Below are 22986 nucleotides of genomic sequence, written 5' to 3'. Positions count from 1 at the left end.
CATCAACAGACTATGATCCACTAATTAAATCAAGTTTAAAGGTCTACAGGATGTCAAAGCTTCACAGGGCCACATGTTTACCTGCATGGCACCTGTTTGTATGAATCGGAGAGAGACAAACAGTTTTTTGTAAAGAAATAGAGCATTGATTTACTTGCCAATATTCATATAAGAAATAATGATTAGGATTTATTTTTAAATATTCTTCAGATTATGGATTGGCAAATTCCCTGCCATTAGTGAGTAAAACAAATGGGATTACTACCGTTACTTGGTCTTTTCTGCACGCAAATATACTGAAAACATGTTGTCCATGTGTGATGGTCCTGGAGAGAATATCACAACAATATACTTGGTGACATAAAAAACACCCTTGCCTGCATTATAGAGAACTCCAAATATATATTATTAATATTTAGAGACAAATTGATCAGTAAATCTTTACTTGTTGGAAAGGTCAAATGTGTTGAGGTCCGTCTCTTTATCTATCCAGAGTGGTAGGGTGACATGGATTTAGCCATGAGCCTCTCTGATCTCTGTATATGACTGGCATGCCTGGCTGGCTGCTTAACAGTCCACAAAACACATAGCAGCATGACAACACAGTGACAGCTGACGGTCTTAAAAAAACTTAATAGAAAGTACATCCAGCTGGAGCGGCTAAGAGATTAAATATAAGAGTAAAAGCTGCAGAAGAGAAGCCAAAAACGTTTGACGCAAAAGATTTTATAAATGTAAAATACATTTAACCACAAAACGCTTGTTGGATCCTTTGTTAAAAACAATGAGTATTTTTTGTTCGGTCAAGCTTTATCCAATTCGTTCTCTGATGGATCAAGACAGGAAGTTGGGAGAAGGTGATTTGGTGTGACTTATTATTTAGTCTGCTTGTTTTTGTGACGGTGGGAGTGGCTACAAAGGTCAAAACAGGTGCGCTCAAAGCAGTAAGATAAACATATGCACTCAACAAAACACACGCAGAAAGTGAAGACAAGAGTATAGTGTGGGCTGTGGTGCCTCTCAGACAAACATATAGTTGTGTTAATTGAAGTCTCATACTGTACAAGCCTGTATTCTTCATCTTTGTATACCATTTCTAACCTGTGCATGTTAATTTCACCCATTGTTGTATATTTATACATGTCAAGCCTGATTCTTCCTCTCAATGTCTAGGCTACTTACATCAACATGTAAAAAACTGAATTGCCCAAGTCAACTGTAAACTGTTATTATGCCACCATTCTTCATCCTTACCACAGGTTGTGTGTGACAGCTGCGTTGGTGCCAGTGGCCCCATGAACTATCACGCAGTGGGGGGTGGCGGGGGCCTGTTGAAATGCCAAACTTCTGTTTAGTCTCCTCTATGCCAATATATCAAGTGTGGTCCATTTGCTATATAACTCTCAGGCATGCATCAGCTGTGAGAGGAGTTGGACACACTTGTTGATGTACCTCCTGAGACACCAAAGCCTATCTGATTGCTCTTTCGGATGTTCAGCTATGCTGTGAGGGAGTGGTTGAAATGATCCCTTGAAGACAAACAAGCCATACTGGCTAATATGACAGGAATTGCAGTTCACAGAGGGAGAAGAGCTTTGACAGGGGGCTTATCCAATCAGCTGTGTTTGTTTTGTATGAATCGCTTTGATCTATGGGGAGGTATACCAGTAATGACTCTTGTTTAAATAAGTTTCAATACATGATTTAATATACCAACGTCTGAAATGTGTTAGTTTGGTAGAGCCAGGTGTAATTGTCTAATTTCAGTTTCTCACAGGTATTTTTCTTTCTTATTATCCCGGATGAAGGACATTATTTGTATCAGCATGTTGCTTCCAATAATCGCTTTTTTGAAGCCTTGTATTTGTTTTCTTCCTGCCTGTCACTTGAGGGGTGCTAGAAAAAGGAGTGGACTGGGAGGTCTCGGTGTGAGGGGGGAGTGCCCTCCTGACGTCTGTACCCTATGTATAGTCAAAGAAGTGGTCAAATGTCTTGGAAGAGCCAACCACTGAAGAGATCCAGACAAAAAATACAGGTACCACGTTGACAAACAGCTGCACTTGTTTCTAAGAAAGTATTGGGTGTCTAGTCACTGCTTTCCAAAATGCATATTTGACTTATACAACCCAGGCGAGCTCGCACTCCAGCTTGGCGTTGAGTGTGGTTCGGACGCTCCGATCATTTCATTCAGTTTACTTATTTTGTATTTGCGTGGAGGAAACCCCAGACAATAAGCAGCCATGGATGCCATTAAGAAGAAGATGCAGATGCTAAAGCTCGACAAGGAGAACGCCTTGGACAGAGCTGAGCAGGCCGAGTCAGACAAGAAAGCAGCTGAGGACAGGAGCAAACAGGTCGGCATCCAGTGAGAAATACGCACTGGTGTTTTTAAGCACCGGTGCTAATGGCACGGTGCGCCTAGAACTGCGTTATTACTGCATGTCGAACTTACTGAGACTGAAGAATAATGTGTGTCTTCAAAGGATTAAATGCAATTTTTGAAATCATAATGTTGCGTTTTTACATCGTTTTACTGAATATGTAAGCTGCATGAAGTGGGAATTTTGTATTTACCAACTACTTTCTTATGATTCAGCTGTGATGTTTAATAATGGACATGTTCTCTCAGCCTAGATTGATTGGTTTCTAATTGGTTGATGAGGTATGCCTTGTAGCGATGTTTGTGAAGAAAAGTGTTTAGTATGTAGAGCAACCATTTATTTTTTTAACACCTTAGAGATGTTTCACACACTAACAGGTGCCACATACTTAATGATATTGACTGTGTCTGTGAGGATAATGAATCCGTTTGCATGTTAGTAAATCTCCTCTTGTTTCTTCTGCAATGAAGCTTGAGGATGACCTGGTAGCCCTGCAGAAGAAGCTGAAGTCAACTGAGGATGAGTTGGACAAGTACTCTGAGGCCCTGAAGGACGCCCAGGAGAAACTTGAACTAGCTGAGAAGAAAGCTGCAGATGTGAGTTCGGAATTACATTTCAGTATCTGACTGGTGGAGAAGCCCCATTGGGTCACTCATTGCCCAAATGTTTGACCCCAAACCCCCCTTTTGGTCCCATGTATATGATCACCAACCCCTATACAGATCAACTCTAAATATGAGGTTGTACAACAAGTAATTATGGGATACTTGTGGGTAGAATAGGATTTTTAAAAAAATGCATGGTTAAATGGAGCTCTTGTGCTGTAAATGGTGAGGTCCCTGCAACACTGGCTTTAACAGTACATTCCCCGGTCATTTGCACAAATCTGATCCAGTGTAGGGTTTCAAGGGGGGCATTTTACAGGAAAATCCCTGACAGATTTGCGGTTGTTCTGGTTTCAGTTGACACCTTACAATTATGTCTAACCTTGACCAAAATACCTCTTTATTGAGTGTTTTTAATATTACACCAAATATGCCTGATTATATTACATTCTGCCACAAAAAATGTTGAAAACAACAACAGCACAACAACAATATTCAACAATTTTATTGATTGATTGATTGATTGATTGATTGACAGGACAACTAAAAAAGTACATGACAGATGCATAATACAAGATTCCCTCAAATACAACACAACTCAAAACTAAAAAAGTCACAAACAAAAATCATACAGTTCCATAATTAAGTCGCAAAAAAAAACAAAAAAACAATGCACTTCAATGCAAACATTTGTGTGTGTGTCATCATAATTATTTGTTTATTTAAAATGTGTACTAACAATATAAATCTATAAGCTTTCAAATGTAGTTGAGTTAAAATCAACAATGAGTTGATAAAGTAGAAATAGAAATAGATCCTACTCAAGTGAAGTATAAGTACTGCAAAACTGTATGCCTACTTAAGGATTTTAACTGATACTCATAATAATACTATTAATCACAATAATAAACAAATATTATTAATAATAAGGGGGTGTTTATTAATCAGATGATTAAATACACTCTGATGTACACAATTGTAGCTTATCTGCTGATTGTTCAGCGTAATGGTTGGAGCTGGGATTTTAATAGGGCTGGCTCAATTTACCAGTATGGGATGCACACAAAACACTTCATTAACTAGATAGTTTTAACCAAGTGACAAAAAGTAGGTAAGTGATAAATTGTCTTACAAGTGTGGGTTATTGCAAAATTGTAGGTTTGCTTAAGGACAGTTATTTTAGTTAGACTCCATCACTGATACTCATAATTATACTATAACAAACTAAAATAATCACAATAATTAAAAAAAGTAATAATCCTACTATGATTTAGGCTGTGTTCATTGTCAGACTCTTAAATATAATCTTATATGTAAACCATTTTAGTTTAGCTACTGAATCTTCAGTTTAATTGTTGGAGCTGGGATTTTGATAGGGATGGCTCAAATTACCAGTAGGGGATGCACAAAAAGACAGTTTTAACCACAAGTGACAAAAAGTAGGAACAATTACATGAATTTAATTAGGGAAGAACTTGGAAGTAGCACAATTATGATATGTTTTTTGTATTCACGTGATAAATTGTAGAACAACCGAGGGGTTAATATCTGTTACTTCCGGGGTTGGTGGCACGTCCCAATCCTCATCAGCGGTTGATTAAAGGCGGTGGGGGTAGGGATCAAACGCGCCGCATCTCCAAGTGTGTGTGTCTGCGTTCAGCCTGCACAGAGCCGACTGAGGGAACACTAGCTTAGCTGAGACAAAAAAGAGCAAAAATGGCCGGTGGGAGCTCTCTGGAAGCTGTGAAGAAGAAAATCAAGTCGCTGCAGGACCAGGCCGATGTGGCGGAGGACCGTGCAGCGGGACTGCAGAGGGAACTGAACCAGGAGAGGAGTGCGAGGGAATCAGTAAGCCGCTATTAAATTTAAGGCAATTAGTCCTCATGCTGTCGACGGTATTAGGCGTAAATCTGTTCAAAAAAAGCGTGGCTGCAAGGCCCAGACAGACGGTTTAATACTCTATCGCAGGTAGACATGCTTACAATTAGCTGTACTGTAGGATGCGAACAAACGATGAGTAGTAGATGATAGGGCACCACCCCGGTATGTCCCGAATAAACAAACAGCCCTGTAACAAGTAGGCTAATGTTGCAGCAGCAGCAGCACCACAGGACCTCTAAAATCCTCTCTTACAACTACAGTTGGCTACAAGCTAGTTGGAGCACAAGGGAGCTTATTACCCCTCTACCACAATGCTGAATTGTAGCCATGTTTTGTTGCTAATTATGAATGGGACAGGATAACTAAATCACTGTGACACAGGGAATTGCAGGCTTATATGGCAAGAGGGGAAATGGGCAGGATAAATAAGTCTAGAAGTGTCTGTATGGTTCTTTTTACTTAGGGTAAGGGTTTAAATGTGCATTAAAACAAGACCTATCCACTTGCTTAACAAATAAAATGTGCGCTACCCTCCCTTGGGTTTGTTCCAGACCCAGCCCAAACTCCCCTAGGAAAGCATGGGATGGGCTGGATGTTGTAAGCCTGCCAATCCAATTGAAATTGATTTAGGGCTATACTAATTAACTTGATTTAACTCTATGATGTTGTTGTTTTGCTTTCCTAGGCTGAGGGAGATGTAGCTTCCCTGAACAGACGTATCCAGCTGGTTGAGGAGGAGTTGGACCGTGCTCAGGAGCGTCTGGCCACAGCCCTGACCAAGCTGGAGGAGGCAGAGAAGGCTGCTGATGAGAGTGAGAGGTGGGTACTTTGCCCCAGGAAAACAGACCCCACTTCGCAATCCACTCTGATGCCCCTCTGTTTGTTGTACTCTTCATATACATGGGATCCTCGCGTTCTATGAGATTTGTCTGTGAAGTATACTCTTTATGAAAAAGGGAAATGTTGCATTGTTAGGACAGGATTTTGGATTTGAAGAAAATCCAGTCTTGAAAAACTCTACTGTACTAAAGGATCAGTTCCTGTGCTGTTGCAAACTTATTGCAGCATATGGTTTTGCTGGTACTGAATGCCTTTTTAAAGATTAATTGGGAAGTTGCATTGGTCTTGCACTGAAATGGTGGATTCTTCTAAACTATATGCTAAAAATCAAATCATGCACCTGATGAACTCTGCAGGAGAGCCACTCCTTACGTCTCAGTGCTGCCACTGGTGGCTGGAAGTAATATTGCAGTAATGTTCAGCAGGCTCTAATGCATTCAAACACAGGGATAGAAAAGTAGTTCATTTGCTACTTAATCATGCTTTGCATATGGGACAATTTCACAATTGTTAATATACAATTGCTTAATAACCCCTAACAAAAATGAAAAGCACACATGTGGCTACTAGTGTCTTTAAGTGTGACGTGTGCAAGTATTTACAGCATAATAGAGTCTCACTCTTGGCACCTTGTGTTTATGATGCATACAAACCCAGTCTTCATGTCCTCTCATGTTGAACCCTACCAGAATAAGAAAAAATCACTTTCTGTAATCCATCCATCAATCCATCCGAACCATAATACATTGTCATCCGATATATGTCAAAATATATGTAGTCTTTTTTCGTAATTCAAACCCCCTTAAACAAGATGAGACTGAATGACACAGGTGCTTGGTGGTAAACTTCATTTGAAAGCACATAAGAATGAATTTTCCTGGTCTGTTAATAAGACAAACTACTGAGCTTTGTCAGTAGTACATAAGAGAATTATCAAATAGGGATGCACCGATTGCAAAGATGTCAGGCCGATACCGATGTTAAGAATAACATTTTTGCCGATGGCCGATGTTTTACTATGTAAACTGTAATGGTAGCACAATGCAGACTAAGGCAGTCTATCCCTTTTAAGAGAGAGAGTGGGGATACGTGTGTGCATGTGTAAGCGCGAGAGAGGTTGAGCGAGCCTTAGTAAGTTTCTGGAAGTTAACGGGAGTAGCAGCAAGTATAACAAAGTCACAGATATATACGACGGCTCCAAGAACACTGAATGATGGCTTTAATTTACCGATCCTCCAGACACCCGGTACACGGTGCAGAAGTCCTGTGTACCCCCCCCCCCCCCCCTCGAATGACTTTAAAGTTACGGGAGACCTACAGTCACTGTTCTAATCCTTTAAAATGATGCCCTGACTTCAGATTTGGTTCGTCAGATTTAAAAACAACGACGCTAATGCGACTTCTCCCGGTCACGTAGCAAAACATAAACATCGGCGACTGCCATCGGTGATGTCACCTTATTTTACCGATGTGCCGATGGTGGTAAATAGGACTAACATCTGCCGATGGATCGGTGCATCCCTATTATCAAACATTGGCCTGCTGTTGTGTCTATGGTGCCCATGACTTGCCCTTGATACTTTTTTCTCTCCCTCAGAGGCATGAAGGTCATTGAGAACCGGGCCATGAAGGACGAGGAGAAGATGGAGTTGCAGGAGATCCAGCTGAAGGAGGCCAAACATATTGCAGAAGAAGCTGACCGCAAATACGAAGAGGCATGTTTCTCCTCTATTCACGGCACTCTGAAATTTGAGCGTAGCATTTTCTACATTCTTTCACTTCGATGTAGCAGCTGACTTCAATTCACACTTTCTTCCGGATGCATGTTATTGGCACTAAGTTGTTAAATTATCGGTGACAATAGCAGAGGAAATGTAACTCCGTCTGATGTGTCATGTGTTGTCGTCAGGTGGCACGTAAGCTTGTGATCATTGAGAGTGACTTGGAACGTACAGAAGAGCGCGCTGAGATGTCTGAGGGGTGAAAACACACTACCCTTTTCCCTTCCATGTATTCCTCCTAAAGTCACTACTTTCAATTTCAGACTCAATCTTATTGTAATTTCTTCTACATCAACAGCAAATGCTCTGAGCTTGAGGAAGAGCTGAAAACTGTACAGAACAACCTGAAGTCTCTGGAGGCCCAGGCAGAAAAGGTAGGGATGTCTGACCAAAAGGATTCACTGCATTTAGTACACAGTATAAACCCTTGAAAGGTGTTTAAATCTGACTTGTATAATTTCCTAACTCTGGCCTATGTTTGCAACCACAGTACTCACAGAAGGAGGACAAGTACGAGGAGGAGATCAAGATTCTCACAGACAAGTTGAAGGAGGTGAGTTCAATTGAAAATGAATAGTGGATCCATCCTATATATTTAGTAGAGCAACTTTGAACCTGGGGATTTCAATGTTGACTCATCGGTAAATCAAGGAGGTTTACTATGGGGCTTAATTGCCTGAAGGGTTGTAGCTAGTAATGTTGTCTTCTTCATGTGAATTGCTAATGTTTGACTGTTGCTCTGTGCAGGCTGAGACTCGTGCTGAGTTCGCTGAGAGATCAGTCGCCAAGCTTGAGAAGACCATTGATGACCTGGAGGGTATGAATGTTTTCCACTTGGTTATGAGGCATTTCAAAATGTTTTCACAAAATGTGTGGCAGTATTTGTAACATTGTAATGCACAATACAGTTACTTTTCAACAGGCAACACAAAAAGAAACCCTGTTAGACATCATTCAGGTTTCCTCTGAGTCCACAGAGAAACATTATTAGAGCAATGGGATGTTATTTATCTGGGCAGCAGTTTGTTGAATAGACCTCAGGAAAAATAAATGCACTATCTATCGAGGGAAAATAGAAAGCGGTGATGCCCGTGTGATATTATTCATGTCGGCTTGAACATTTCTCTCCACAATGCTGTTTGGCATTCTGTTGTAGTGACTGTTCAAGGCCAGCTCGTCTCACAGGGTCGTGGCACATGTGATTCAGTTTCTTAGTGACTCCTCAGGAATTTCACACGTCGTCAGCAGCTGTTCCATTTGCACTCCCTATTCCTGTCCTTCTTTTCAGTTTCTCTATTTGTCTTTTTCCATTTTCACTTCTGTTCTCTGACACTATTATTTTTCTGTTGTCTTCTTATGTTGTTACAAATCTTTCCCTGCCACTTGAAAAATAATTACCACACAATAGATGAGCTGTATTCCCAGAAACTGAAGTACAAGGCCATCAGCGAGGAGCTGGACCACGCCCTCAACGACATGACCTCCATGTAATTCACCACCAGTTCCTTTCTGCTGTGCCTTAGATCTCATCACTCCTAACCCACAAACAATAGCTCCCTCTAGTGGCATGTTTGAGTGCAGTGATTATTTTATTTAGCTTAACTACAGATTGCTGGACTCGTTTGTATCCTCCAAGGCTTGTCTAACCTTGATGTGTGAACTAAAGGCATGTATTTTTGACTAGTTTTCCCAAAACCCTTTTTGATTAACTACTCGCGTCGTTTAGTAGTTGTGTTTGTTTTTCTTTTATTACTCTTTCCAACGTAGCAACATTAATTGTTCTCATTTTTCTATAGTTTACCAGCTCAGTTCAGCATCCTTTTCTTACTACTTTGTTCTGCATGTCATTATTCTTCCATTCCTCTTCACTATTTCTCCAACACTTTTGTTCTTCTCCTTTTTTTTCCACAGCTAAATGTTTACACCCCTCTCCCAGAAGCTGGTTGATCATCACCTCTCTCCTGTGCAGCGCAGCCCAATTTTCTGTCCGTGTTTCTTTTCTGTCCCGTAACTACTACGCACTGGGCTGTTGCTGCTTCCATCCCTTCATTCATTTCTCACACAGAACTCTGAGCCCTTTTTCCATCTGTAAAATAAACATACTTCCATCTCTGCTAGCCTTTCCCTCTTTCTCCTGCCATGTTTCTTCATTTCTATTTGTCCCATCTTTTTTAATTTCATTCCTGTTGTCTTTTTCTTTTCATTTATTTTTTGAGTAGCTTTCAAATAAAGTCTGAAGCTCCTCCCATTCACTGTTTTTATTTTGTTCTGTTTGTGAGGACCCTTATAAAGTGCAAAGGCAGTATTGGGGTGTTTGTTATATTTACTTGTAACCACCTAAGATGACTGACAACCGTCCTCTTACCTGCTTGGACATACAGTTTATTCTGCTCGTTACTGCGAGTTTTAAGTAAAAAAAAACTCCCAATTTCCAAACCCTTATATATTGATCACTCTTACAAATAATCAACTGTGCATAAACAGGAATTTTTGCATTTTAAGGACTTACTCGAACCACTTAATAGTCATCATTAGTGTCTAAATACTCCTTTTTTAATGAAGCAATTATACGGCTTAGTAATTGATTTTAGTTTGAATGTTTCCAGAGCGATTAGTCTAGCCCTGTCCCTGCACCAATAGTCAATGAGGCTCTGAATGAGGATTATTATTGGACATGTGTGTAGGCTTCCTTAAGGCTTTACTCAAAATGTCCACAAACAAATAAAAAAAACTGCAAACGCTAAAGAATTAATGAGTAGGTGATGTTGCCATGGGTTACCAGGATATACTGACATCTGGAGAGACTTATTGGAATGTTAATGGAGTAAGTTGTTGCTGTTGTTCGTGTTAATCAGGCTGCTGTCCAGTTCTTGACTGACACTTGTTCTGTGATGATCTTCAAAGCACTAACTCTTTGTCTGTTGTACTAACATATCTTCTGTCTCTTCCCCTTTTTTCTCTTACCTGCTTTCTGACTGTCAAGACCATCTATACAAGCAGATTGAGAAAAACCGCCTTCTGACCAATGAACTGAGAGTAGCCTTAAACGAGGATTAAACTGGAATGGGCTTTCGTATGCTTTCATTCTTTTGAATCTCAAACGTCCAGGCATATTGTCTAATGCTGTGATATAACAAACGTTGAGGACGGCCATGTCTATGATGCCACGTCTAAACCAAGTAATGCTTTTAACAAAAGGGAATCTGATGTATGATTTTCACATTATGCATGCTAGAGCTGCGGTTTCTGATCAGAGGTCGGACAACCTCAGATGTTTCAGAATGTACTTGATATATTTACTCAGTCATTGACAGGGCTGTAGTGCCTGCATGGTGCTGTTGCTCACAGGGTGAAGTCCAGTGGGTGACAATTTGGAAAGGCTCTTTAAAATGCTGCAAGGGATCATATATTCCTTGTACGACCCAGAATCCTCCTGTGAAATGTTATAAAATTGGTAACCAGGAAGACCGATACGTTAAGGTAGGAATGGAGGAAGACAAGATGAAGCAGAAACCAACCTGCACATTATTTATCTTTTCATTTTAGACTTGAATTTACCAGTCTTTTTACCTTTCCGAAGTATTACTTTTTTATCCGTAGCATTTGAGTCAGTGTTTTGACCATTGTTTGCATTAGCAATACAGTTGTTTTTCTTGACAGGCTGTCTCTGATCTTAACAACTTTTATGAGTTTCAACACTCTTGAAGTCACTTGAGTCTTAAGTGTAACAGAAGGGAGTGTACTTTGGTGTGAAGGGAAAGATATCACTCCATTAGTTAGTATAAGCAGAGTAAGTTGTGTATGAAGGCATGTGAAGGAACATGTGCCTAATGACTAATATACTGCTTTCTTTCACTGCAGTGTATATGTCAAAATGTAAGTCTGAGGAGCAATCTTTATAACGGTTAAAGCTTTAGGTGGGCTGAAAGCTGTCATCCAGAAATATAGAGAGGAAAAACAGTATTTGGGTTAGTTGTGGAGGAGATAATGTGGCATAAATGGGAAGGGGTTTGAAAGGAAGTCTCTAATTTGGGGTGAAATCGATGCTCAGAAATGTTTTCTATAGTCCCGAAACTGATGTTCCTGATACTGTAGGGTCATGATCAGCATTTAAACATTGCTAAAACACTTTGCAAATGTCCATTCTTAAGTCCTAAAATCAGCTCATGCAGTCTTGACTACAGCCCTGTCTATAGCTAGTAAGGTATTTACAGTGAGTTGGCTCAAGTTTGGAGGATGTGTATGTACCTTTTGAATGCTAACTAATTGTGATTTTTAACATTCAAGTTTTTAAGAATCAGCACATTTCTAACACGGTTTGTTAACCTGGCTTTGCCTTTTTTTACATTCTGTGCATCTTTATACTGCTTGTTTTTTATGATTTCTAACCAAGCAATGCTATTATTAACAGATAAACTCTCACGTGCTAAAGAAGAAGGCCTGAGCGTAAAGCAGATGCTGGATCAGACTCTAATGGAGATGGTAAACCTTTGACCCAGCTCTGCTCCTCTCCACACTTTGCCTCATCTGCTCTGAATATGGCTGGCTCCCATATATGGCTGCTACAGATGATGTTGGGCCTTGTGTTTATGTTTCCGCTGACCTTGTGATCCTGAAGAAAAGAGCTCTAGATAAGGTAGCACACACACTTCTCCGGTTTAACTACACTGTTTCCGTTTCACACTGTAATCAAATGTCTGTTAAAATCCACTGCATATCGTCAATACCTTTACATGTACACTGTGCACAGTTATTAGGCAAGTTGTATTTTTGAGGATAATTTTATTAATGGAACAATTACAGTGCTCTTTGTAGTTCTCAATAGGGTTTGGGTCTGAAGAAGGGTGCCAGGTCATTTTTCTTTCATCTTTAAAGGCCCTTACTTTGATCCATGCTATTCAGAATCCCTTTATTCGTCCCACAGAGGGGAATTTACATTTTATTGAGCATTGTCCTTCATAAAATCATGGTCTTCTTGAAAGATGCAGACTTCTTCCTGTACCACCGATGGAAGAAAGTGTCTTCTAAAACTCGCAGTAGGTTAGGGAGTTGATTTTGAGTCCATCTTCAACCCGAAAAGTTCCAACTAGCTCATCTTTAATAATACCAGCACCCCGCCTCCACCTTGCTGGCATCTAGGGCGGTGGTGGCGAAGTCCATAGGGGCTTGGCCTGGGAACTGGAAGGTCAAGTCCCCGAAAGACCAAGTGCCACCGTGGTGTCCCTGAGCAAGACACTGGTTACCTACACTGCTCCCCGGGCGCCGTACATAATGGCAGCCCACTGCTCCTAACACTAGGATGGGTCAAATGCAGAGACCGCATTTCGTTGTCCTAGTACTTGTACTCTGTGCAATGACAATAAAGTTGAATCTTTCATCTGAGTCGAAATGGAGCTCCATAGCCTATAGATCCAGCCAAGGGCTCATCCATCTGGTCTGTCCAGAGTCACCCTCATCTCATCAGTCCATCAAACCTTTGAAAAATCTGTCTTCAGATATTTCTTGGCCCAGTCTTGACGTTTCAACTTATGGTTCTTGTTCAGTGGTGGTCGGGTTTCAGCCTTCCTTACCATGGCCATGTCTCTGAGCTCTGAACTTCTTGTATTTTCGGGCCCTCCAGGTAGGTTGCAGTTCTGGAATATGACAGCACCGGAGGATAATGGCTTCCTGGTAGCTTCGCGTTTGATTCTTCTCAGATATTTGGCAGTTCATTTGTGTCTTTTTTTTCAACACGTCTCTTGCCTCCCTGTTTACCATTTGCAACAAAAAGTTTGATGGTTCTGTGATCACGCCCAAATATCTTAGCAATTTCAAGAGTGCTTTATCCCTCTGAAATACTTTTTACAATGTTTAACTTCTCGAAAGTCAGTTAAATCTCTTTTTTGGCCCCTTTTGCCTGAGGAAAAGAAGCTGCCTAATAATTATGCACACCTTGATATAGGGTGTTGCTCTCCGTAGGCCACACCCTCCCTCATTACACAAATACACTTCACCTGTTATGCTCCAATCCAATACGCATTCAAGTTTATACAGCTTGGTGTTGGAAAATAAGCATACAAATTCTTGTTATGGTCAAAATACTCAATTGCCTTTTAATTGTGCACACAGTGAATAAGTCTGGAGAATTTGCACTTTTTGGAGGAAACATACTGCACATAATCATCGTCAGCAAAGTCATAAATTAAGCCAAGGTCATATAAAAGGGACTTTTATTATGTGTACTTTTGTGAAGATGCTTGTGTGTCTTTGTTTCTTCAGTATTCTAAACATTTGAATGTTGAACACAGTTTATCAATGAAGGAATTCTTAGCACAGTTGCTTGAATGTACCGTTTTGACCGGCTAAGTAAAAGAAATGTTTACACACTGTACTCACTTTTACGTTCATTTCAAAAACTGATTCTTTTTAATTTGTCTTGAAATGTAAAGATCATGAATAAACAGTTGGATCAAATATCATTTATTCCATGTCTGACTTTTTTTGATGGTGTGAAAAACTAATGCTGTGGAAAATGCAAATGTGGAAAAACCTTTATAGTGGCTATTTTATAATATGAAATGCTTGTCACTTTAAGCAAATCAAAATAAAACAAAAAAACATACAGGGGAAGTACCACTGCTATTTTAAATGAGAAGCTAACATGAGTTATATATATCACACCTTGTTGTTGTTTATAACATGTTCTGTACCAGAGAAGGACAAAATATGTAAAGAAAATAGCATTTGTCAAAGTAACATTTCTATTGCATGCATTTGTGTTATTGGAAAACTCCAAAGGTCTTCAAATCAATTAAAACTCCTGAAAATCTTCAGTTGGATATTTCGTTTTTAACTGTGTCAGAGGAAACATTAAACTCACACAGTGGATATGTTGTGTGTCAGCTCATGTTTGTTAAGGCTGCCATTATTTAATTTTGGAGTGCTCTTTCAACTTAGTTCATGATTGTTTACCAACAACAACACCAGTGCTCTTGCTGTGGGACGTAGATTTTAAAATTGCATTGTAATTGTACATTGATATTTTGTATTGCCAGTAGCTTTTCAAACTTTTCAAATCTGTCATATACTGCAAAACCATAGGCATTGGTCTTGCAATATAATCTGCACTGTTTTTTTCTATTTCTATTTTATTCTACTTAAAATTTGTGTTATTGTTTTATGTCCTACATATACTATATTGCATTGTTGGAGGAGTTTAGGACTGCCATATCATTGCCATATCTTCATTGTATTTCTGTGCATCTGACAATAAAGCCTATGAATCTTGAAGCTAGGCCTGCATGTATCCGCAGACTGCCTCAGCTCCTCCTCGCCGCAGGGGGCAGTGTGTCAGGTCGGCAGCAGAGGAGGAGCGGAGGTGAAAGTTCATAACTGATCAGCCGTGCTGGAAACCCCCACAACTTAAGAGAAAAATATGGGTGAAAATGAAGATGTTACCGTTGTTTTACAAGACAGCAAGGCGACATACGTCCTCAGCAATGTTGCCGAAGTCGTTGAGCGAATTCTCACCTTCGTTCCGACCAAATCTCTCCTCCGGATCGCAAGGTATCGAAACACATTTGCATGCTAAACCCTGAACTTCGCTAACGCTAATTGCTGTTGGATGGAAGTGAAACTGTTTTGCATCCATATTTTGCATACTTAGGAAGCTTGTGTGGGAGACAGAGTGCTTTAAGGAGTCGTTTTAGTTAACCTTGGTTTGTAATTGCTTGTAGCAGCCCGGTTGTGTTTTCCTGACAAAAGCTTAGCTAACGTCAGAGGTGGAAGAAGTATTCAGATCTTGTACTTGAGTAAAAGACAAAGTAGAAGTACCAGTGTAGGAATACTCAGCTGCAAGTAAAGTCACGCAAATACTGATTATGCAAATTGGTCTATTTCAGAGAAATATATTACATTTACATACATATTACATTTCTGAATTATAATTATTGATGCTTTAAAGTGTTTATCAACGCTGGTAAAGGTGCAGCTAATTGCAGGGTAGCTTGTGAATTTACTCGATGTGTAACTGAAGTCTTATTTAAGTGTTGATTGAGAAGTGCACATCCCTCAGATTTACAGTACATTAGTAAATGTATTTAGTAACTTTACCCCACTGGCTAACGTTAACTCTCATACCAAGTTTCCACCAGGCTAGCAGGTGAAGCAGGGTGTGTGTGTTTCTCCTCAGTGTGTTTGTATTATCCTCAGTGTGTGTCAGGCTCTCCTCACTTTGTTTGTGGCTCTCCTCAGTGTGTGCAGACTGTGGAGGAACTGTGCCCGCAGAGTGCTGAGGACTCAGCAGCAGCTGGACTGGGTGTCAGCCTGCGGACCTTCCAACCCAAAGAATCATGCCCTCTGCAACATGCTGGCCGAGGAGGTGGAGGTACATCATCAGCAGCGGTTTGACTTTACAAGTGAAAATAGACTGACCATTGGACTCATTTTCTCCCCGTCAGCAGGGGGTCATTTATTTATGCATATTTTTCAACTGTGCCATCCTTACTTGATAATGCAATTCTTTATATTGCAGCAGTTCAACTGTGCAAGACTCTTGGTGCTTTTGCAATAATACTGCATTTCTTTTTTCATACTTTACTTTTTTTTACAAAAATGTATACATCGAATTTATACAATTATTTCATTTTGACACAATTATAATGAGTTCTATTTATCATATATGAATTAACGTTGATATCTATTTTAGCATATTGTTTCTTATTACAATGTATTTGTATTTATGTTAAATGGTGTACTATAAAGCATTTTCTCTTCTTTCTTTTCTTTAAATTATTTTGTTTGTCTTTGTCATTTGAAATGGGTGCAGCTGTGACAAAACCTAAATTCAATTGGCCATTGCACATTACAAACTTAAAGATAATAGTTAAATATAACATGCCACAGTATGATAAACACTCGTATGGTAGTATTGTTTTAAAGATTTGCTTAAAATGCATACCAAGCCAGAAATTATCTCTACTATTATCTTTAGTAGTCTTGGGAAACCTGAAAATGTGCCTGGGAGCTAATGGTTTTACCCCTTGTATTTAACAAGACAAATAAATTGTGATGTATTGTGTTTTTGACATATGCTCTTTGCTCCTGATTCTTTTCAGAAAGTGTTTCTCCTGCCCAAAACTGTGCTGGCCTTGGTAGACTGCGAGGCCTTCAACGGACAAGCTTATTGCTACAGACAAAATAAACGTTGGTATTCGACAGTGCTGTTGGAATTCATCATATTTGATTCATTTAATGATATGTTGCTGCAGTAGAATAATTTCCTCTACTTCCAGAGAAACCACAAGAATTCACATTCAATATTATTGACATTCACGTTTGCTAAAACATTTGTAACTGAGGTCAGCTTTACAATTATTAACAGTTTAGGGCCTTATGTTCAAGATGATTCACAAAGATTGATATTTTACTGAAAATACCTAATTCCCAAAGATATATGACTTCATAAATTCATACAAATTGCACATCCTTTTAAAAGTCATTCAGCACTTTAAGCATTAATATGGCAATTTTATCACGACCATTTACTTTCTTAAACCAGAAATGTGTGTTAAATATTTCTTTCAGAGATTCGTTAAAGCCTGCAGTTACCTGCAGTTACCTTTGATATTGATTTAAAGCAGTGGTATAACTTTTCACTTGAACAAATGGATACAATACAGTTAAAATGATAAGTGTCACCATGAACTTTTAATTAACACGTTTCTTTTTTTAATTGACTATTCAGAAGCAAAGATGAGGCGCCACAGTCTGGACCCATTTGAAGAAGTGAACCAGTTCTTCCCCAAAGGCTGTGACATCATGGGTGTCGTTGCACCGGGCATAGTCTGTAAGTGTTCCTCTTTTCTGGTTGTCTCTTATTTCCTCATTCATAAAGATCAACATTAAATCCCTGCCACACTCCCTTAATTAAAGCAAGGGTTGCTTCATAACAGAATCCTTTATTTCAATCTTGTTTATTATATGAGCTTCAGGACTATGACGGTACAAAATATGTAGCCTTAGCATATTGCCTAATAGCATGCACAGAAAACAAAGCTTAAGTTGATTAAAGATGAATAGTTCACCTTTCCGCATAGAGGACTACGCATTAATCAGCTGCTGCCTGGTTGGAAAGCACCACTGGTGGCTGGCGCTCCTCTGCCTCTGATAGATTGCCTAGTCTGCCTGGTGCTGTGCTCCCTATTTCTCCATATAATCACAACCCTGCGGAGAAGTGACTCTCCATCAGCCATGTTCTCTTTCTTCATGATGATGGCTTATCGGGCTCCTGTCGTCTATCAGGTTTAATGGCAGCCTCAGCTGTTTGGGATAACACTCATTTTGTGATATTGCAGCTCAGGGACACTACAAGGTCACCACGTACAGCACTTCTGATTCAATTTGATTAAATCTTTGATTAGATTGAATCTATAGATTACTTGTAATAAGTCTGCAATATAGCCGCAGGTGGGTCTCATTATTAATGCTTGTTTTAGTGAGGATGAAAGGTAATAAAGAGATGACTTGTGATACACCTCCTACTAGACAAGTCTTTCCAGTATTTCTGCAATCCACAAACTGTACCACTGTGGAGGATGGGAGGTACTAATACGCTGTATTTGCTAGCTTTGAATATGATACGGTGTACGTGTAGTTAACCTCCTGTTTTTTTGTGCTACCATACTCGTGTGTTGGTGTTCCTCATGAATATGTTGGTCTGTCTGAGGCAGTTTGAGTACATATTTAAGTATCTATCATTCAGGCTCAGTGAGGGTCTACTGTTCAATGTTCTGAAGTGTTTCCTGGGGTTTGCAGTGCTATCTTTATCTATCTTTAGCTATCATTCCTCTAAATGTCCACTAAATGCTTACTCTAAAATCATGTGTATTTGGTTGTTGTAATTGGAGAGCATAGTGTAATAGATATATCCTTTATTATGATGTCATTTTGGAACATAGTCTTGTGCCACATTTCTGCATGTTTACTCTTCAAGTCAACTCTGTTTCCAACGATCCATCAGACATCAAGAGAAACTCAGTGTCAGAAAAAATGGTGTACTTTTAGGCTCACAGGCCTTCGTCACATAGACTTGTAAGATACTAACCAAAACTTTATTTCTGACTCATACCTGCTCCTCTGTGCAGTGACGCCCACCGGCTCACACTCCAGCATTCCTCAGGAGCACCAGGAGGGGGAGGCCGGCTTTGCCATCATGTTCCCCAGCATAGAAGGGGTCAACATCAAGCCCTTTCATTTTTGCGAGAAGTCCTTCTCCCCAACAGCCCTGAAAGAAGCAGGTGAGAGAGGCTCACAACAATGACTCAGTAATCCTTTAAAAGTGTCCACTACTTTTTTTTCTCAATTTCTTATTTGTACTTTCTTTCCAGGACTTGTTGACAACCCAGAGCTGCGTGTGGTTCTGTTGTTTGTCTATGAGCCGTGTCAAACAGGAGCAGCCCGCTTTCTGAGCCAAATACTGGAGCCGCTGGCCAAGAGCAAAGCTCTCGTTGCTGGAGGGCTGGTAGACAGTTACTTCTCTCCGCGCCGACACTGGTGAGTGACAGTCTTTCACTTAAATCACAGCGGTTTGACTGAATGGTTATATAGTTATTGAGAATTCCCTCATTTTATGTCCTAAATTTCTTTGACACTTGATGAATTATGTTATTAAACAGTGCAAATGTAAAATAAATATATTGTAGCAGATATAGCTGAACGACCTTGAGCAGAAGAAACTAGTGATGAGCAGGTCCCAGACACAAAGATCCGTTATGTAAATCAAAACCGTATACTTACAAACTAACAGACACAAGATAAAACAGAAGTAAAACTAAATTACAACTACCCAAAAACAAACGGATGGAAATTTCCACTAAGGAGCTCATCATCAGCAAACAGTACTTTCAAAAAACAATGAATCAGTTCAACCCATTCAAAGACCTGCCAAAAGGATTTGATTGGATTTAAAGATAAACACTTCTTATGATTTTACCACTTGCTTAAGTTCAGTTAGCAGCCTTGCTTTTGTACTGTATTCTCTTTGCTTTATTCTCACTCTCCTATCATTTCATTCTGTAGCTGTTTCCAGGGTCAATACGGTGTGGCGGGCCTCGCCCTGAGTGGCCCTAAAGTGCAAGGGGCGTCTGTGCTCTTGGACCAAGACATCACCAGCCCAAAGGCAGCCGAGGCCACGATCGGGCGTTTAAAAGCAGCCAAAATTCCCGAGAGGAACACCATAGGGTTTATGTTCGCCTGCTTGGGGAGAGGCGAGAACTTCTACAAAGACCAGGCCAACGTAGAGGCCGAAGCCTTCCACAAGGTGTTCCCCAACACCCCGCTCTTTGGCCTGTTCGGCAACGGTGAGATTGGCTGCGACCGAATTGTTAAAGAAGACTACACGCTGTGCGACTCTGACACGGACGGTATGCAGCATGAGTACACTACAGTCATGACCCTGGTCCACATAGGCTGACTGACTGACCCACATGGCAATGAACCAACGGAAAGAAAACACAACCTTTAATATCCCTGTTTGTTACAGCTGTCGGGAACAAGAAACATTTTGTTCAGAGTTTTACCCGCATCACAACTCAGAATATCGCTGTTCTGCTTGTAAATCATTGTAATGGGATCATTTGGGAAAGGTTTTTCCTCCTGAGACTGTGTGTGTATAAACATAGTTTCATATCTAAACTAGAGTTTAAAGACAAAAAACTGATTTCTTTCTTTTAGCATTAAAATTTGATAGAGCACAGCAAAATATGTGAATATACTCTTTCCAGATTTCACACACAAGACATATCTTACCTTCTGAGATCACCCTCGTGGTCTGTTTGCTTTGCAGGTGAGTACAAATATACACAAGCTGTAATAGTTTTTGATTCAGCGCAGGCACTTTTAATTCATGTAAATAATGCGGTTCCTCTTCCACACAATCAAGATGATCTTGATTTGAATGCTCTTTGTTGTTATGTAGATTTTACATTATTTTTCCTTTACCACACTTTTGTTTCACCAATGAGACTAACAGAAATGTGTTAGCCTTATGGAAGATATTTATCTGCCATGGTTGAATTGGGCACAGGGAAATTTGTCAGTCTTACAGTGCCTCTCTTTTTTTTTGTCCACATGACAGGTCATATCTTCTACGACCTACTTTCAGCTGTAAATATTTGGGCTTAAAAGTTACTTCAATCCCTGCAGTTTTAATGAAAGAAATCCTCCTTAATCGGAAGGAGCAGACAGAACGGTTGCCCTGTTGGCTGTGTACATTACACTGACCAGCAGAAACTCTCAAACTCACCTCAGAAAAAAGGCCTTGTCATTGTTGTTGATGTTTTTGGTGTCCTTTGCTAAAGTAGTAAAGGGTATTTTTGAATTCCTGATAGTATAGTCTGAGACTAACTACCTAACTGCATGTTCGGAAAGAAAAGTAAAAAATGGTACAGATGCCTTTATACAAAAATGGTCTCTGTCAAAATCATTAATGCTTTATTAATGTGTTATCTTTATTTCCCTGTCAGCGTTTCGTGTTGTGCTTTTTCATCCCTGGAAAAAAAAATATTCTGATTACATGAAGGTGCAATTTCCAGTGTGTATATATACACAGTGTTTGTCTGTTGGTCAGGTAGTAGCTGTTGTATGTTAAGAGTCAGCATTCTGATAAAGGCTGCAGCAACAATTCCAACTGTTAACTTTAACAAAAAAATAATTAGAAGTCCTCTTTTGTATATTAATACACACATCTACCCTTATAGGTTTTGATGATATTAAGGTGTATTTGAACCTAGTGCTTATAGTTCATTGAACAAAGTTGTTTTGGTGTTGATGCACTTTTCCACATGTGCCAAATCATATATGTTCTGTGTATTTCCTTATTAAATCACTTTCAATACGTAGATGTGTGCTATTTATTTCATTAACTCCACTGTTAAATTCACTACAGCAGCATCTCCAGAGCCAGTCCCTGCACACTGGGCGTCACGCATCCTTACTCGGTTGTAACTACAGGCCTACTACTGTTTTAATTTAGATCACCACTTTTCCTTATTTGCGTACACCCTGAAATGTGAGCCTCAGCCTATAAAATCTGCAGCAGCCCACGTCCAGGCGTGTTTAAATAAAGGAAGAGACGCTTGAGATTGATTGATGTGCGCTTTAACCATCGACTGGCTAATCCCGATGAATGACAAACGGTTAAGCCAATTGCTGTAAAGGCAATTTATATTCCCATAGTATCTTTATTTTGGGAAACCATAAAAAAAACCTTCGTGACACAGTGAGGAACGACCTACCAGGCGTAAAGCTAATAAAATCATCTGTGGCGATAATCCGCTCTCAAATTGGCCTCAATCGGGAACGGGGAAAATCTACTCGCATCCTTTCTCTCTCACACAAACACACACACACACGGCCAACATTTTTAGACTGCTATGTCGTGACCGGAGCGATGCAAATGTCACACGATTCATTGGCTACTGTCTCCGGCACGAAAACGTCAATGTTTTGATGGCGTTTGGATGAAGATCTCTCCGTGTTGCCCGGCCGCTGCTGTGTGGAAGGAGGTCGGTGGAGAGGTTTTGCTACAGTACCTGGACAGCTCCTTTCCCAGGGTTCCCCGCTGCGCTCGCCGGGGAAACCCTCGGCTGAGGAGCGGAACCTGGATCTGGATCTGGAGCATCCTTTCAACGCTCCAAACCAGGAGCAGATTGCACTCTTCGTTATTTTATCAGTCTGAATAGATGCTAATATGATCTTGCCGTGTGACGATGCTTCTTGCGTTTTGCACTGAAATCCAAGCAGCAGCGCAAGTGGGAGCAGCGGAAGCAGCAGCAGCGGCGGTGGCGGTGGCGGTGGTGGTGGTGCTCGTCCAATGCAAAAGTGCTAAGGATAGCTGCAGCCTACACACACTGCGAGCCTGCTGCTGCTTCACTTACTCTGATCTCCACCGAGGGAGACATTACTATCAGCAAGGGGGCAGCGGGAGGCGCGAGTGCCCGTCAACAATGTAAATCTCACACAGGTAGGTGCGAATAAATAATTCATTTATGTACAGCGAGGATGTTTTGTAGTTGTGTGCAACACTAGTTTAGTTGGAATCTGATACCAGCAAGTAAATCAGTTCTGTTATCAGATGCATGTATAACGCTCTAGAAAAGTGTGACATGCATCCAGTTCTGTTAAGTATTGTATCGTTTGACCCAGGAAAATAAATGCATGGCGGAATCAAAGTTTACATTTACAAGTTTCTTTATTTTTGAAGTGAGTAATGAAGAATAGTAAATCTAGTCTGTTTTTGATCTCTTACATGTTCGTTTGATTACACTTTTCTAAGCATTTATGACTTCTAAAGCTCGAAGGGTTAGGACTTTGGTTTGTCCTTTACTTGAGACAAGCCCTCAAAAAGGTTTCTCATGGTGTGTGTAAAGTGTGTGACTGAAGCAATGAGTTCCACAACATTAAACATATTTTTCATCACCAGATAAAAGAAACAAAGTGTATGCACTAGAAAACAATTTC

General features: G+C 40.1%; 3 protein-coding genes across 11 annotated transcripts in view; all 3 read left to right on the top strand.

Moving 5' to 3' along the window:
- Positions 1-2008: 2008 nt before the first annotated feature.
- LOC134863126 (tropomyosin alpha-1 chain-like) lies at positions 2009-13946 on the top strand. Of its 9 annotated transcripts, XM_063881413.1 has the most exons (10): positions 2009-2354; positions 2852-2977; positions 5553-5686; positions 7305-7422; positions 7617-7687; positions 7787-7862; positions 7979-8041; positions 8236-8305; positions 8897-8975; positions 9400-9635. In XM_063881413.1, exons 1-10 carry the CDS (start codon positions 2241-2243, stop codon positions 9401-9403), a joined length of 855 nt encoding a protein of 284 aa, XP_063737483.1. In that variant the 5' UTR covers positions 2009-2240; the 3' UTR covers positions 9404-9635. The 9 variants fall into 9 exon arrangements, with proteins under 9 accessions (XP_063737483.1, XP_063737484.1, XP_063737485.1 ...); XM_063881414.1 differs by lacking the exons at positions 8897-8975; positions 9400-9635 and adding an exon at positions 11900-13946; XM_063881415.1 differs by lacking the exons at positions 8897-8975; positions 9400-9635 and adding an exon at positions 10472-11891.
- Positions 13947-14822: 876 nt separating this feature from the next.
- fbxo22 (F-box protein 22) lies at positions 14823-21365 on the top strand. Its single transcript, XM_063882503.1, has 7 exons — positions 14823-15033; positions 15721-15853; positions 16584-16671; positions 17213-17314; positions 18612-18764; positions 18855-19020; positions 19546-21365. Exons 1-7 carry the CDS (start codon positions 14903-14905, stop codon positions 19937-19939), a joined length of 1167 nt encoding a protein of 388 aa, XP_063738573.1. The 5' UTR covers positions 14823-14902; the 3' UTR covers positions 19940-21365.
- Positions 21366-21749: 384 nt separating this feature from the next.
- Positions 21750-22986, top strand: part of LOC134863477 (transmembrane protein 266-like) — a 41663-nt gene continuing 40426 nt past the window's right edge. The window contains 1 exon segment of the mRNA XM_063882015.1: positions 21750-22489. The gene's annotated coding sequence lies outside the window, so the exon portion shown is untranslated.

Source organism: Eleginops maclovinus, chromosome 4 (assembly GCF_036324505.1).
Source record: "Eleginops maclovinus isolate JMC-PN-2008 ecotype Puerto Natales chromosome 4, JC_Emac_rtc_rv5, whole genome shotgun sequence".
Taxonomy (NCBI): domain Eukaryota; kingdom Metazoa; phylum Chordata; class Actinopteri; order Perciformes; family Eleginopidae; genus Eleginops; species Eleginops maclovinus.
Note: the sequence above shows the minus strand (reverse complement) of the source record. Positions and strands in the feature narration are given on the sequence as shown.

Bases quoted from the DNA above. Each gene is read 5' to 3' on its own strand.
- fbxo22 (XM_063882503.1), top strand. From the start codon at position 14,903: ATGGGTGAAAATGAAGATGTTACCGTTGTTTTACAAGACAGCAAGGCG. The intron at 18,765-18,854 runs GTGAGAGAGGCT...CTTTCTTTCCAG, and splicing joins AACAGCCCTGAAAGAAGCAG to GACTTGTTGACAACCCAGAG. The intron at 19,021-19,545 runs GTGAGTGACAGT...TTCATTCTGTAG, and splicing joins TTCTCTCCGCGCCGACACTG to CTGTTTCCAGGGTCAATACG.
- LOC134863126 (XM_063881410.1), top strand. From the start codon at position 2,241: ATGGATGCCATTAAGAAGAAGATGCAGATGCTAAAGCTCGACAAGGAG. The intron at 5,687-7,304 runs GTGGGTACTTTG...TCTCTCCCTCAG, and splicing joins GCTGCTGATGAGAGTGAGAG to AGGCATGAAGGTCATTGAGA. The intron at 8,042-8,235 runs GTGAGTTCAATT...TGCTCTGTGCAG, and splicing joins TCACAGACAAGTTGAAGGAG to GCTGAGACTCGTGCTGAGTT.